The sequence below is a fragment of the Dama dama genome, chromosome 29, assembly GCF_033118175.1.
Source record: "Dama dama isolate Ldn47 chromosome 29, ASM3311817v1, whole genome shotgun sequence".
Classification (NCBI taxonomy): domain Eukaryota; kingdom Metazoa; phylum Chordata; class Mammalia; order Artiodactyla; family Cervidae; genus Dama; species Dama dama.
In genome coordinates, this window is record NC_083709.1 from 46433365 (window position 1) to 46449762 (window position 16398).

General features: G+C 36.4%; 1 protein-coding gene across 3 annotated transcripts in view; it reads right to left on the bottom strand.

Annotated features, from left to right (window-relative positions):
• Nucleotides 1–3965: 3965 nt before the first annotated feature.
• The window catches only part of IL33 (interleukin 33), a 59411-nt gene continuing 46978 nt past the window's right edge, over nt 3966–16398 (bottom strand). For all 3 annotated transcript variants that reach the window (XM_061132408.1, XM_061132411.1, XM_061132410.1), the window contains exons 3-8: nt 12534–12656; nt 11842–11982; nt 10581–10688; nt 9935–9985; nt 8978–9075; nt 3966–5916 (exon numbers count right to left, since the gene is read on the bottom strand). In XM_061132408.1, coding sequence (XP_060988391.1) covers nt 5710–5916; nt 8978–9075; nt 9935–9985; nt 10581–10688; nt 11842–11982; nt 12534–12656 — 728 coding nt within the window. In that variant the 3' untranslated portion in view covers nt 3966–5709. The remainder of the gene's footprint in view (nt 5917–8977; nt 9076–9934; nt 9986–10580; nt 10689–11841; nt 11983–12533; nt 12657–16398) is intronic.

The following is a 16398-nucleotide window of genomic DNA, read 5'->3' on the forward strand; positions in this document are numbered from 1 at the left end:
CTGTCTCACTTTCTTCCTTCTCAAGTGCACTTTCTTCCTTCTCAAGTACTTTTGTGACTCACATCTCCCTAAAGCATAAACAATGCTCCTTAGATATCAGTGATAGCATTGGAATTTTTAAAAATTAAATTGATCTTTTAAAGGGCACAGTTTTTAAGTAAACTGCTTTGTAATATACAAAAACTAATACATAATATTTGTAATATATACAAATCAAATGATTTACTTAGCCTATTTTTTTATGATGAGTGATAGAAAATTTAAAATAGTTATGAAATTTGTGTAACTTATGTTTTGTATGTGGAACATACATAATAAATGCCTATTTGAAAAGTTTAAGAGGTGACAAATTTGTTTCCAGTTGGGGACCACCATTAGTAGGATGACAAATTTGGGCAGAAAGTCAACTTCTTTGAAAACTCACATTAAGAAAAAGAGAACAAGATGAAAGTCTCAACAGTCAGTTTAAGGAAAAGAGATTGGATCAGCAAACTGAGTATACTTCCCAGCCTCGAAGAGTCATACATAAGCTTTAGGTTGGTTTTCCAGTGATGATGCTGGAAGTGTGAGAGGCGGTACTACACAGTTGTTCAGAACTCACAGGCTGGCTTCAAATTCCAGTTTAACCCCTTACTATGAGTATGATCTTAGACAAGTCATGCAACTCTCTGTGCCTCATTTTTTTGTTTTTGTTTCTTAAATTTAAAATAGGGGAATGTTTTAGTTATCTATTGCTGTCTAAAAGCCATTCAAACGTAATGGCTTATGCAGCAATCATTTCTTTTTTCCCAAAAATCTGCTAAAAAATCTGTGGAATTGTTGAGGAATCCTGTAATCTATATAGAGGTGACTTGAAGGCTAGGGTTGACTTGATTTTTGGAGGTGGCATTATCTGAGGGCTCATTTACTCATGTGTGGCATTGATGCTGGCTGCTGACTAGGACTTCAGCTATGGTTGTAGGCTAAAACACCCATACCTGTCTTCTCCATATGGCTGCTTAACTTCCTCACAGTATAGTAGCTGGGCTCCAAGTGCAAGCATGCCAAGAGAGCAAGGCAGACTTGCCTGATGTTTTAACAATCTAGCCTTGGAAATCACATAGCATTCTGCTATGTTCTCTTTGTCCAGGCAGTCATGGAGGTCTGCCCAGGCTCAAGGGGAGAGGAGAAAGATCCTACCTCTTCATGAGAGAAATGTCAATGATACTTTATAAGAAGAGCATGCAGGTTGAGAAATATTGTGATAGCCATTTTTAGAAGATAGAATTGGCTCTCATCTGCCTTAGAAGGTTTGTATTGTCTGTATGAAAAGACCTATGAAACATCACTTAGAGGGAGTTTGGGGCATAGTTTGATTGTCAACTTTATATTGAAAATCCAATGTCTATTCAGAATTTGTTTTCAAAATGCTTATCTTTAAGGGTCTTATTTAATATCTCTTAGGTAGTGGCTCAAAGGATCTCATCCATGGATAAAGCAGTGTACCTCTATCAGCATCCTTAAAGGGATAGTCTTTGCCCTTGTAAATGTTATGAGATATAGGTCCTTCTTATGCCATATGGATCTTTAGTCTGTAGGGTCAAACTATAGCAGAAAAAAATACGCTTCTGTAAAAATTTTCCTTGGATACTGATTGGCTTCATTGATGTTTGGAATCATGTATTAAGATGTATCTTGGCATTCCTTAGAAAAATAGCAGGTTTGGCCAAAGTGAGCCAACACCTGTTAAAGTTTAGTATGAAAAAACAAAGGTGACTAACGCTAAATGTTAAATGTGTATGAGTTTCAAACTTTAAGCCGAAAAGATAAATTACTGAGGATCTGTGAAGTGGTTCCGAACTGGTGATGGAGTTGTGTTAAATCATCAGTATCAAGTAACTTAATTCTTTCTAGGAACAAAGGCACTTACATGACAGATGGTTACTGTTGCAACGAGTTTAATCTACTGTAGTCTGTTTTAAATAAGATACAATTGACATAACATTATATTCATTCTAAATATGCTATATAATGATTTGATATTTGTTTATATTGTAAAATATAACAAATATATAATTATAAAATATTCTTCCAGTACAAGAAATTGGTATATCTTTCCATCTGTTTGTGTCTTCTTTATTTCATCAGCATCTTATAGTTTTTGGAACACAGTTCTTTTGCCTTCTTCAGTTCAGTACAATTCAGTTGCTCAGTCATGTCCAACTCTTTGCGACCCAGTGGACTGCAGCACGCCAGGCCTCCCTGTCCATCACCAACTCCCGGAACCTACTCAAACTCATGTCCATTGAGTCAGTGATGCCATCCAACCATCTCATCCTGTCGTCCCCTTCGCCTCCCGCCTTCAATCTTTCCCAGCATCGGGTCTTTTCAAATGAGTCAGCTCTTCACATTAGGTGGCCAAAATATTCGAATTTCAGCTTCAGCGTCAGTCCTTCCAATGAACATTCAGGACTGATTTCCTTTAGGATGGACTAGTTGGATGTCCTTGCAGTCCAAGGGACTCTCAAGAGTCTTCTCCAACACCACAGTTCAAAAGCATCAATTCTTCAGTGCTCAGCTTTCTTTATAGTCCAACTCTCACATCCATACATGACTACTGGAAAAACCATAGCCTTGACTAGACAGATCTTTGTTGGCAAAGAAATGTCTCTGCTTTTATAATAAGCTGTCTAGGTTGGTCATAACTCTTCTTCCAAGGAGAAAAAGTATGTGTCTTTCAATTTTATGGCTGCAATCACCATCTGCAGTGATTTTGGAGCCCCCCAAAATAAAGTCTGTCACTGTTTCCACTGTATCCCCATCTATTTGCCATGAAGTGATGGGACCGGATGCCATGATCTTAGTTTTTTGAATGTTAGTTTTAAGCCAACTTTTCACTCTCCTCTTTCACTTTCACCAAGAGGCTCGTTAGTTCTTTTCACTTTCTGCCGTAAGGGTGGTGTCATCTGCATATCTGAGGTTATTGATATTTCTCACAGCAATCTTGATTCTAGCTTGTGTTTCATCCAGCCCAGTGTTTCTCATGAGGTACTCTGCATATAAGTTAAATAAGCAGGGTGACAATATACAGCCTTGATGGACTCCTTTCCCAATTTGGAACCAGTATGTTGTTCTATGTCCAGTTCTAACTGTTGCTTCCTGACCTACATACAGGTTTCTCAAGAGGCAGGTTAGGTGGTCTGGTATTCCCATCTCTTTAAGAATTTTTCATAGTTTCTGGTGATCCACACAGTCAAAGGCTTTGGCATAGTCAATAAAGCAGAAATAGATGCTTTTCTGGAACTCTCTTACATTTTCGATGATCCAGTGGATGTTGGCAATTGATGTCTGCCTTTTCTAAAACCAGCTTGAACATCTGGAAGTTCATGGTTCACATACTGTTGAAGTCTGGCTTGGAGAATTTTGAGCATTACTTTACTATCGTGTGAGATGAGAGCAATTGTGTGGTAGTCTGAGCATTCTTTGGCATTGTCTTTATCCACTATCAAAACACAGGCATCTAAGTGACAAAAACCACCATACATTTGAATATTTTAATCAAATAACACTGACTATAGTGATGGCAGAAAGTGTTTTTTAAAGGGAAATTAAACATGTAAAATAAGAAAACCAGGTTGGAAGTCTTAGGTTAAAATTATAGTGCAAGTACGTGTTGGCTGTTTGATCTGGGTTTAAGTCACTGAATACCTACTTTGTGCTGGCCACCATGATGGGCACTGGGAGCGCATAGATGAAAAAGACACAATCTCTTCTCTGGAAAATTTTACTTAATTTTGAATCACCAAAAATATGAGACAAATAACTTCCTCCACTTACTAACATTGATGGATTAAGGTATGTGTACTTTCATTTAAGAATTTCACAATATTCCATATATATGCATTAGTATACTGTATTGGTGTTTATCTTTCTGGCTTACTTCACTCCGTATAATCATTTTATGATAAAATCACTATGGTCTCACATACTTTTGAAAAACACAGTTTATTTAAAAATATGAACAATGTAATGGATATATTTGGTTACTTAATAATAGTCATTTTAAGTATATTATACAGATACACATCATCAACATTTAGTGTTTTTCAGAGGAAATGATTTAGATTCTGTTTTTATTGTTGTTTCTATAGTTAAATTATTGACAAACTAATGAAACAAAGATATATTGTTCTATAAGATTTTGCCCTCATATAGTAATTCTCAGTCTCTTTTACATTACACCAGCAGTTATAGTCAATATATCTCAACAACTTAAAAAGCCTACACTTTCAGAAAAAGTCTTATTTTGTAAGTATTTTGTCATTATGTTTATCATTTATTGTCAGTGTTACACCTATGAAAAATTACAGTAGAAATTGCTAAGGTTTTAAAATAAGCAAAACTTATTTAGTAGTTGAGAAATGTTGTTATATGATTGACTATAAGCTTTAGTACCTTAGTAACAATAAAACACAAAGATGTTTAATGAAAAATATTGCCACCAATAGGTTTATGTAAAATTCTACAGCATCAGGTAGAAAAAGCAGAATAAACATATTGGCATGAGAGATCAGGTGATATAGAAGTGAGGTCAGGGAATACAAAAGGACACCGTTGGTCAAAAGAAATGAGGAAGGAACAAGTCACATGAATATTCCATAGTAAGCGGTGTCATTGGGAAATCAGATGATAAAAAGACTTGCACATGTGAGAAGAAAGGATTAGAAAAAATTTTGTTTAAGGTGATGAATATATCAAAAGTCATAGGTTCCTGAAAGTCAGGGTCAGAAGAACATATGAGGGATAGCCAGTTATTGAAATTGTAATATTAATCCTATGTCCCATATAAGCTCTAGTAGGTTAGAGGACTTCTGGCCCCTCCATAGTACGGGCAGTCCATGGTACTTGGATGCCTGAACATATGTTGTGGCTCAATGCATCAAAAAGTAATTCCAGTTTGTTAGATATTCCTAATAATTTCAGTTTTATGTCTGAAATAAAATTTATTTTACTTTCTAATGTAAGAATGCCTTGCTTAAAGTTAACACAATCTTTAAAAATCGAAATTTTAAAAATGAGAGATGGAATTATTCAATTTTAAATACTAGGTTTAATTTTCTTAATTTTAAAATTGTTCTTGCCTTTTCACATATTCATATTACCTGCTTAGCCATTTAGGCATCTGAAGTTTTGAGTATTTATAAATAATCTTGATGTTTTATTCTGGTTGTGAAATGGTCAATCTGTGTAGCTTCCAGTTGTCTTTTTATTAGTGCCTCTAAGTGTTTGAGGCTATTATTTAGAACCATGGAAAATGATGTCCCTATGTAGTTCTTTAAAATTGATCTTTGTCTAAAGCAAGACTAGGGATAAGGCCCTTTGCTTCTCCCCAGAGGTCTCACTCTAAATACTAAGTTCTTTCTGGATTGCAAGTAGGAAAAAAGTAAAGGTCAGGTGTATACTTCAGAATGTTGGCAAGTCTCTTTACCAGTATGCTATTAAATATTCCAATATTTGTATTGAATATGCAGTAGAATATACAGAGAGATATACAGAGGGAAATGAAAAACAGAACTGAAGGATTACAAAAATTTTTTGTACATAATAAGGAAAACATTCCACACCATACTAAACATTCCATTTGCCTTCGTGTTATCTGTCTCTTTATATCTCATATTTTCTCCAGTGGTAGCTATTTGGGCTACTCAACCCAAGATCTGCAGCTTTCCATCACATTAAGTTTGAGAGCTTAAATGTGATATTCTGTGTATTTGAATCTTCAGGGTGTTCCCCTCTTTTAATTAGAGCTAGGTGGTTATCCTTTACTCCTAGAAACACTCCAGGATTGCTCTTACATTCAAACGAAACACACTGGGAGGACTTCTCATGAAGGACAAAGAAGGCTTGTTCTGGTAACTGGTTTTCACATTTTTGTAGCTGAGGAAAACAAGAGAGAAAGTAACCAATATGTGAGTGGGAAGTTCAGAGTCAACTTTACATCCCTGTGTTGGAAACTAAAAGAGAATAATTATTCATAACTTGATATTTCTAGCAAGCCTGCTTACTGGATAGGGGATAGAGAGTGGGGAGGAAGTGAGCAGAGGGCCCAAGTAGGGGAATTTGATTTGATTCACTGATAGTATATTTTGAGAGACATAATGGCTTAGAATGAGTGGATCTTGATGCAGTAGTTCTGGATTCATACTTCTTTTTTTGCCATGTGGTATTTCTGAGAACTAGACACTTTGCTTTACATTTCAAGTCTCAAGTTTTTATTGCAGCCAGTTTTCTAGTTCAACCCCTAACTTACCCATAGATATGTGAGTGATATAAATGAGTATTATTTTAAGTTATTAAGTGGTTCGTTACACAGTGTACCTGACCAATACAATGACTTCATAAGAGAGTTACTGTGAGAATTAAATAAGACAGTATTTAACCTTTAGCACAAAACTTGGTATATATATTAAAGCTCATTAGGTATGAGTCAGCTTATATTGTTGAGTAGTTATATATATGCCAAACACTGTTATATAAACTTAGAAATGTATTGTTAAGGGAGATGCATCCAGAGTTTACATTAGTACCTTGCATGGCTATACTGCTGTTGTTGTTCAGTCACCAAGTCGTGTCCAACTTTCTGTGATTTCATGAACTGCAGCACGCCAGGCTTCCCTGTCCTTCACTATCTCCCTGAGTTTGCTCAGGCTCATGTCCATTGAGTCAGTGATACCATCCATTTTATTCTCTGTTGTCCCCTTCTTCTCTTGCCCTCAATCTTTTCCAGCATCAGTGTTTCCCAGGGTATTGGCTCTTCAAATCAGATGACCAAAGTATTAGAACTTAAGTTTCAGCATCAATTCTTCCAATGAATATTCAGAGTTGATATCCTTTAAGATTGACTGATTTGATCTCCTTGCTGTCCAAGGAACTCTCAAGAGTTTTCTCCAGCACCACGGTTTGAAAGTATCAATTCTTTGGTGCTCAGCCTTCTTTATGGTCCAACTCTCCCATCTGTACATGACTAATGGAAAGGCCTTAGCTTTGGCTATATGGACTCTTGTAGGCAAAGTGATGGCTCTGTTTTTTTAACAGACTATCTGGATTTATGATAGCTTTTCTTCCAAGGCACAAATGTCTTTTAATTTCATGGCTGCAGTCACCATCTACAGTGATTTTGGAGCCCAAGAAGATAAGTCTGTCACTGTTTTCATTTTATCCACATCTATTTGCCATGAAGTCATGGGACCAATACCATGATCTTAGTTTTTTTTGAATGTTGAGTTTTAAGCCAGCTTTTTCACTCTTCTCTTTAACCTTCCTCAAGAGGCTCTTTAGTTCCTCTTTGCTTTCTGCCATTAGGGTGGTGTCATCTGCATGTCTGAGGTTATTGATATTTCTCCTGGCAATCTTGATTCCATCTTGTGCTTCATCCAGCCCAGCATTTCACATGATGTACCCTGCATATAAGTTAAATAAGCAGGGTGACAATATACAGCCTTGATATACTCCTTTCCTTAGTTTGAACCAGTCTGTTGTTCCACAGCTGGTTCTAACTGTTGTTTCTTGACCTGCATACAGGTTTCTCAGGAGGCAGGTAAGGTGATCTGGTATTCCCATCTCTTTAAGAATACTCCACAGTTTGTTGTGATCCACAGAGTCAAAGGCTTCAGCCTAGTCAATGAAGGCAAAAGATGATATTTTCCTGGCATCCCCTTGCTTTTTCTGTGATCTAACAGATCTTGGCCATTTGATCTCTGATTCCTCTGCCTTTTCTAAATTCAGCTTGTACATCTTCAAGTTCTCAGTTCACATATTATTGAAGCCTAGCTTGAAGGATTTTGAGCATTACCTTGCTAGCATGTGAAACAAGCACAATTGTGCAATAGTTTGAACATTTTTGTCAGGGCCCTTCTTTGGGATTGGAATGAAAACTGACCTTTTCCAGTCCTGTGGCCACTGCTGAGTTTTCCGAATTTGCTGGCATATTGAGTGCAGCACTTTAATGGCATCATCTTTTAGGATTTTAAATAGTTCTGCTGGAATCCCATCACCTCCACTGGCTATGTTTGTAGTGATGCTTCCTAAGGCCTGCTTGACTTCATACTCCAGGATGTCTGGCTCTAGGTGAGTGATCATGCCATTGTGGTTATCTAGGTCATTAAGACCTTTTTTTGTACAATTCTTCTATGTATTCTTGCCGCCTCTTCTTAGTATCTTCTGCTTCTGTTAGGCCCATACCTTTTCTGTCCTTTATTGTGCCCATCTTTGCCTGAAATGTTCCCTCGGTATCTCTAATTTTCTTGAAGAGATTTCTAGTCTTTTCCATTCTATTGCTTTCCTCTGTTTCTTTTCATTGTTCACTTATCATGACCAATATAACAGTTCTATTTACTAACTGAGGAAGACAGTGCAGTGAATCCTATGATTAGAATGTAGGTTGTTATGCTATCTCTATATCTTGGCACATGGAAATGTTTATGAACCCACCCCTTTAGCAGTTTCAGACTATAAAATTACTTTTCAATTGCCCAAGATAATGATATTTTACAAGGAAATACTGCCTGGAAGAAAATAGTAGTTCCTACAACCAAATAGAAAGGATTTTATATCATTCTATTCAGCAGTGCTTCTCAAACTTTAATGAGTCTATGTACCTATGAGTACGTATGTACCCAGGAGTACCTATGAGTCTCCTGGAGATTTGTTAAAATGCTCATTTTGATTCAGTTGTGAGGGAGTCTGAAAGTCTACATTTCTAAAAAGCTCCCAGGTAATGCTGCACTGCTGGCAGAGACCAGACTTTCAGTAGGAATTTTACTCCCAATTTTACTGCCAATTTTACTCCCTTCCCTATTTCAGAAACAAGGTATTAATTGTAACTGATTTTGTTTTATTTACAATATTACAAACAAAACTTCTTCAAAGTACCCCAAACCCCCAAATCTGCACAGATGAGTAGAGTCAATCATGAGAATTAGGTGTATGTTTCTGTTACCTCCACAGAGTGCTCCTTACTGTTTGCATGCAGCAAGAAGTCTTTGTCTTTTGTGGGGCTCAGGTTTACCATTAACTTCCGATGATTACCACCACCATCTTGCAATTAAAAAACAAAAATTATAAAGTTAAGAATTGTAACTCATTTTAATTTAAATGACTTTAACACCCAGGAAAAGAGTCCAAGATGTAAAATGACTACTTCATTCACCAACACATCTATTAGAAATATTTGTACCCAGATAAAACTAAAGAGTCATTGGACAGTAAGGTGTAATTCTAAGTCCCCTTAGGAGAGAGGTTAGTTTTCTTATATGCTTTATAATAGTAGAATTGAGACTCTAATGGGTATTGCTCTCAGTGTCAGCTTCCCTGTCTGCATAGAAAGCCACTGATAGTTGTCGCCCAATATCTAACTCCTCTTTTGTGTAATAATAGAATGTTTCCAAGTCTGCCTTATGTAGCAATATGCCTTAGTTCTGACCAACATAAGGTGAATGTAAGTGTCAGGTACAACTTCCAGGTTGTGTTCTTAAAGGAAATGAAACTCATAGTTTGTCTTCCTTTGTCCTTCTGATAAGATATTTCATGGTGTCAAGGAATCTTGAATCATGTGGATGCTACAGAGCCACAAAGATGAAAGGAGTTCAGTCCCTGGGCAACCTGTTGAACTGCCATTATGCCCTAGCTAAAACAGAAATAAAATTTTGTGTAACTTAAGACACTGTTATTATGAATCTCTGTTAAATGCAGCCAATTTGTCCTAATTATTAAACTGCAAAATGGATGAGATGGAATAAGTCCTTTTAAAATCTAAAATCCAATATTTTTACCATGAATTGGGTAAGAGAGAACCTTCTGAGACACCTTCCATTCCCATGGAACCTGTTTGGATTTGTCTTTACCTTAAATTTAAGAATTCAAGCCAAGCCCAGAGCTACCCAGCCTCCCAAATTACCTGTTTCACTTGAGGGAAATTGGGAATCATAGTAACGGAGTAACACCTTGTCTGAAAGAGAATGCATAAAATCCCTTTAGTGAGATACAATTTTATCAAATGATTTCAGTTTCAACATATATATATATATATATATATATATATATAAAACATCAGAAAATATCCTTTTATTATGTATCAGTGAAGGCAAAACTTTTGTGGCTTTGAGAACGGTCTTAAAAATGTATAAATATGCTCTGAGGATTTCTCCAACAATGTTGGTATTAAAATATTTAAAATGTTGTTCATAGCATTGGTATACTCTTTTGCTAGAATTACACTCTAGTGGTATTGAGAAAACTGGAAAGACCTAGTAGATATCAATAATTTAATGACAGTAAATATGTGTGGTACTTCCTTCCGTATTTCACAGCAGATACGACTTCTCAATATCATCATTCTTCCTTGATGAACCCTGAATAAGCTTCTGAATCCTCCCCAATACAGTGATATTCAAGCATCTATTGCCAGTGTTTTGGAGTTAGCACATAGCATGAAATCTATTAGCCATATCTGAGTTAATCTATTGTTTACAGTTTGTTAAATTTATTAATTTTTACTTTACTAGTCATCATTATATCATTATAGACAAAAGGAAATAGTCTACCTTTCTCTTGGTCTCCTATCAAGTCATCAACATAGATCTCATAGCTTCCATCCTCAAAAACAAAAGTAATGAACTGATCGTTGTATGTACTCAGGGAAGCAGAATGTTCTGTAACAAGTAAAAATCTTGTCATTAAGAATTAAAAAACTTGTTTCCATGAAAAATTTTTTTGAAATTAAGAAACCTTCTAAATGTGTTGTGTTTTTTTTGGTTTGTCTTTGCAATTTGAGCTGTACTTTGTCTATCACCATTGCATAGATGAAAGTCTCAGGCACAAACTTAACATAGCTCAAAGGTTGAACTACATTATGGGATGATAAGATGCTAACCTCCTGCATGAAGGAGATCAAAGATGCTAGCCTACTGTGTGAAGGCCATGGGAGGCCATATTAGTGTGCTTAGGGGAGGGTTTGATGGGGAGAAAGAAACTGGAAAAGTGATAAACATTGCCTGAAGAAAACTCTGCTTCTTAATTTCACATGATTTAGGAAACTGTGGGCAACAGGGAACTGTATTTTGATAGACATGGATAAGTGAATACCCATCTGTAAAGATGGAGTTACTTGGAGACTTTCAGCAGTCCTGGAGGATGCAAGTGTGAGCCTCATTTTGTCTTCTGGCTAAAAAACTGCAACACTTAAATCTGTACTCTTAATTTTTTTAATATATCAGCACACACAGAAAATGATATTTCTGCAGCATGTTGGGGTAAACTGGATCAGATTTAGAGACTACATATATAGGCCTTAGAGGAAAAAAATCATTATATTTTATTTATAGTGTAGAATTATGCTAAAGAAAATAATATATAAAACATTAGTAACTTTAAATATTGAATTTACTTGCATGTGTGTGATATAATTCAAAACAATCAATAATTATTTAAAATTTTTGAGTTGAAATTGTATTTGAAAATATAATAGCTCTTCCTTTTCTTTCATTGTCAAAATGTTGAAATATGGAGAGTTAATGTGTTTTTTTTTTTTTCCCCAAAAGGATAATATATTTTTCTCAGGAATTATGTAGCTGAAATTCCAATCCATAGCAAGCATTTCAAAATAATAATATAGCTCTGACTATAGAATGCACAAGTACTGTTAGAGCAGATACCCTGCACAACTTTGGATATCACTTAAAAAGGACAGAAGTTTCTGACATACATGAAATTGTAGAGTTGGGGCTGCTGCTTGGACCAGCACTTGCAAGGGTCCCATGTCCTACCTCCCTTCTCACCCTCACACACTCCTGTGACCAATCTTACCTTTGATAGTTGGATGGCCAGTTGGTGTAGCGTATTTCTGGACCCCCGTTTTACCCAAGGTGAAGTCCTGGTTCACAGACCGTTGAAAGTGTTTCAGCTGCTCATAGGTAGCTAATGCCAGATGCTCTTCACGCTTCTCAGCTGCAGGACAGGGGTGGGGATAGGAGTGGACTGTCAGTCTGCACTCAGTGCCGACCCCTACCCATCACCGCTTTGAGGACTTCCAGGCAAAGCTGCTTGCTCACAGTCATGACTGACCCCAGGGCTTTGGTCATGCTATGGTCTGAAGGAATCAATACTTTCTACATACTTATATTCCAATAGGGCACACTCACTGGAGTCCAGGAAGAAGAAAACTAGTCACTCATGGTCTCAACACCCCAAAGGCAACCACTATTAACATTTTAGTTTACTTTCATTAAATGAAAGAAAAAACATTTAAAAATATTATAAAATATATTTATAATTTTGTATCCTCTGTTTTTACTTAACATGATATAACCATTTCTTCCACACGAAAAACTTTATATGACCTTCTGAAAATGACTAAAAAATAGTTCCTCATCCTTACTCTTTTCCAGAAGGAATTTGGATGAGGAAAGAAATTATGTATCTTGATGTGATAAGTGAAGGCAAATCAATGCCCATCATTATGTTGAAAAATTATCAGGAAATGCATAGTTTCTCCTTACCTGTTGATGAATGCCTTCTGGTGGTTTCTTTCCTAAAGTAACAGACCTTTTTTTCTATTTTAAGGCCAGAGCGTAGCTGCATATAGTACATCTGACAGACTTCTTCGGCCTTCTTTTGGGATTCTAAGTAATTGAAAAAATCGTGATACCATTTCACTCCATCCTTCTTTATCCTTTTACAAACCCTGAGTGTAGCAGATCAAGAAAGCAACCACAGTCCACAGTATCTTATCACAAACCTTGGGGCCAGTTGTTGTTCAAAATTCAGTTTTTTAGATTTTAAGATTGTCATGTAGAGCACATATTGTCTATAACTAGCACATCCAGCAGGGACTAGGGAAACACACCCAGGAGGGACTAGGTGAGCACCCCATAATAAAAAATTAATAACTTTATAGTGAAGCACAGGAAAATTTACATCTAATGAAATAAGTAAAGACTTCATGTTGGTTTAGGTCAGGGTTTAACTGTTAAATGAGTTCGGGTCATATTTTGCTGTCAAATGAGTTAATGAAAAGCTTTAGGTCTTTAGAAAAAACTTTGGTTTAAAAATTGGCATAAGAGAGTGTGGCTCTACATCCAACATATATCAATCTTTGCCTGGCTGGCAGGGAGCTCTTTGGTTATATGAAATCTAGAATCCTTTCTACTTATCTAGAATCTACTTTTAATAATTTTAGAGAGATGACTATAGTCTGTAAAGGTTATTAAGAATAGCTGACCCAGGTCAGGGAGCTTTTAGACTATGTTTTCTTCTAGGAGTTTCATGGTTTCAGGTCTTACATTTAAGTCTTTAGTTCATTGTGAGTTAATTTTTGTGAGTGGTGTAGATAGGGGTTGTTTCATTCTTTTACAAGTTATAATCCAGTTTTCCCAGCACCATTTATTGAAGAGACTGTTTTTTATTCCATTGAGTATTCTTGGCTTCCTTGACAAATATTAGTGTGTCTCCAGTGGGCCAAGCACTGTGCGTAATTTTCATTTAAACCTTCACAAATAATATTACAAGGTAGGTATTATTCATTTCATTTTACAAATGATGATTTGAAGTTCTTAGCAGTCATGACATTTGCCAAAGATCTGATGAGAAGTTGTGATTCAATTGTGTCTAATATCAAAGCTATATTTCCATCTACTCCATCTAAGAAAATGCTATATTGCAATTTTAGAGACTAACAAAACACAAACTGAAATTAAATCAGTTGAAGTAAAAAAAAATCAGTTATTCATAATTCTTATTTATCCAAATAAAAATTAAAATTTCAAATAAAAATTAAATTTGCCACTTGAAAATCATGAAAAAAAGCCTTTAAAAGTCAAATAGAAAAGAAAGTTATAATACTTAGGTGATAAGGTCTCGATTTTCAACATTATAGTAAATGAATTATCAAGAAATTTATACAATATAGCCAAATTCAATAATTCACAGTAATTCAGAAAATGAAAATAATTACTTGTGATTTTGAGAGACATTCTATGATCTTTTCTAAAATTCCCTAGAAGATTTGCCTTCCTAATATGATTATCAAAGTTAAGTGGATAAGCTTTTGTTAGTTACTGGTTTGACTTTTCTATATCTTGCCTCCAATTCAGATGAGCATCTACCTTTAGGTGTCTTCAACTGTTTGAACAGGGTAAGGCCATTTAATCATACTCATTTGCCCTGGAAATTCCTAATATTCCTTTATAACTTTAGATATGTCAACTGTGGTATCTTACATGTATTTGATGCAAAGATAATTTACAAAGCTGTGCCAGAGTCAACCCTGAACTTGGCCTCCTGACAATAATTTAATACAATATGGTATTAATTGTATTTTTGTGCTGATCTTAGCCTGTTAATAATAACCAATGTTGTATTTGGACTGGCCCTTAATGTTCTTATTATGATTGCAAAATGCCCTTCAGCAATAACCATCAGGAAATTGAAGAAATAAAGGTTAATTAATTATTTGTTGTTGTTGTTTAGTCACTCAGTTGTGTCCGACTCTTTGCAATCCCATGGACTGCAGCACACCCGGCTTCCCTGTCTTTCACCATCTCCCAGAGTTTGCTCAAACTCAAGTCCATTGAGTCGGTGATGCCATTCAACCATCTTGTCCTCTGTTGTCCCCTTCTCCTCCTGCCTACAATCTTCCCCAGCATAAGGGCCTTTTTCAGTGAGTCAGTTCTTCACATCAGGTGGCCAAAATATTGGAGTTTCAGCTTCAGCATCAGTCCTTCCAATGAATATTCAGGGTTGATTTCCTTTAGGATTGATTGGTTTGATTTCCTTGCAGTCCAAGGGACTTTCAAGAGTCTCCTCCAACATCACAGTTTAAAAGCATCAATTCTTTGGCGCTCAGCCTTCTCTATGGTCTAACTCTCACATCCATACATGACTACTGGAAAAACCATAGCTTTGACTATAATTATAGGATTTGGAAATTACACTGCATATCTGGGACCACACAGAGAGGTCACAGGTAGAGAGAGTGCATGGGCCTAAGGTTCTGCTTTTTATTGGGATTGAGTATGTGATCCTAGGATAGTGAGAGCTCACTGTTTATTGGTGAGTTTAAAACATAGGAGCAGGAATTTAAAGCATGGGAAGAGGAGGAAAAAAAAAAAAAGCAAGTAGTCAAAATAGTCAGTTATGGAAATCAACCAAGATCTTCTGATCTTTATCTAGTTTTGTGACTGGCTGTGTGTATTTGGGCTTCTCTGGTAGCTCAGTTGGTAAAGAATCTGCCTGCAATGCAGGAGACCCCGGTTTGATTCCTGGGTCAGAAAGATCAACTGGGGAAGGGATAGGCTACCCACCCCCATATTCTTGGGCTTCCCTTGTGGCTCAGCTGATAAAGAATCTGCCTGCAATGTGGGAGACTGGGTTCGATCCCTGGGTTGGGAAGATCCGATGGAGAAGGGAAAGGGTACCCACTCCAGTATTCTGGCCTGGAGAATTCCATGGACTATATGTGTGTTTATTTGAGATGATCATTTTTGAAGTAGATGCCTCAGCAATCAAAGCTTAAGTCAGGCACTTGCATTACAAAATAGAAAAGCAAAATCCAACTGTCATGGCTTACACTATATTGTATCACATTGTCTTTTCAGAGTTAAAAGGCATAAGATGATACTCTAAACATGTTCATTCCTTATAAGCTTATCTTAATGTATAGCATCCCATGGGGCCATGCCAGGTATGTCCAATATGGAAGTGGACTCTGTGGGGAGTAGGATATGGGTCTTGGGCTGTTGAAGTGAAGGTCATAGTACCGAGGAAATATTGTGGATGTAGAAGAGGATTAGGGGCTGAAGATAGTAATGTAGCAAGTAGCATCTAGTGAGACAAAATCTGGATATAATTCCTTGGGAGCTGACTGTGTTTGAAGTATTCAAAATACTTTACATTGGGAGAATTTGGAAGAAAGTATACTTTGATGTTTGGGGTAGCTGAAACTGGTGTGAGGGTTGTGTTCTCGAGAGGAAAGCATAAAGCAAGCATGGCTATAAGAACTCTGTTGAAGAGAGTCTTCCACTAGGGTCAAAGCCTTTCAGACTTACTGTTGCCGTTTCCTATGTCTCCATTCTGCTTGATATCTGAGGGCACTGTCTTTATATGGCTTTTAAGGAAATTCTCCTAACCTATAATTTCATCATAGCAATAGCATGATGAAATCCCTCAGGCATGTCATGGGAATGGGCCCAGAAATCTTTTTTTTTTTTTTTTCGTAATTAGAGTATACATTTATTTTTTTTCCATTTATTTTTATTAGTTGGAAGCTAATTACTTAGAAATCTTTTTTTTAATTCTGCTACTGAGAGAGCCAGACCATGGCTGACAGAAACTACAGAAGTGAATGACTTCATCTTTCTTTTTTCC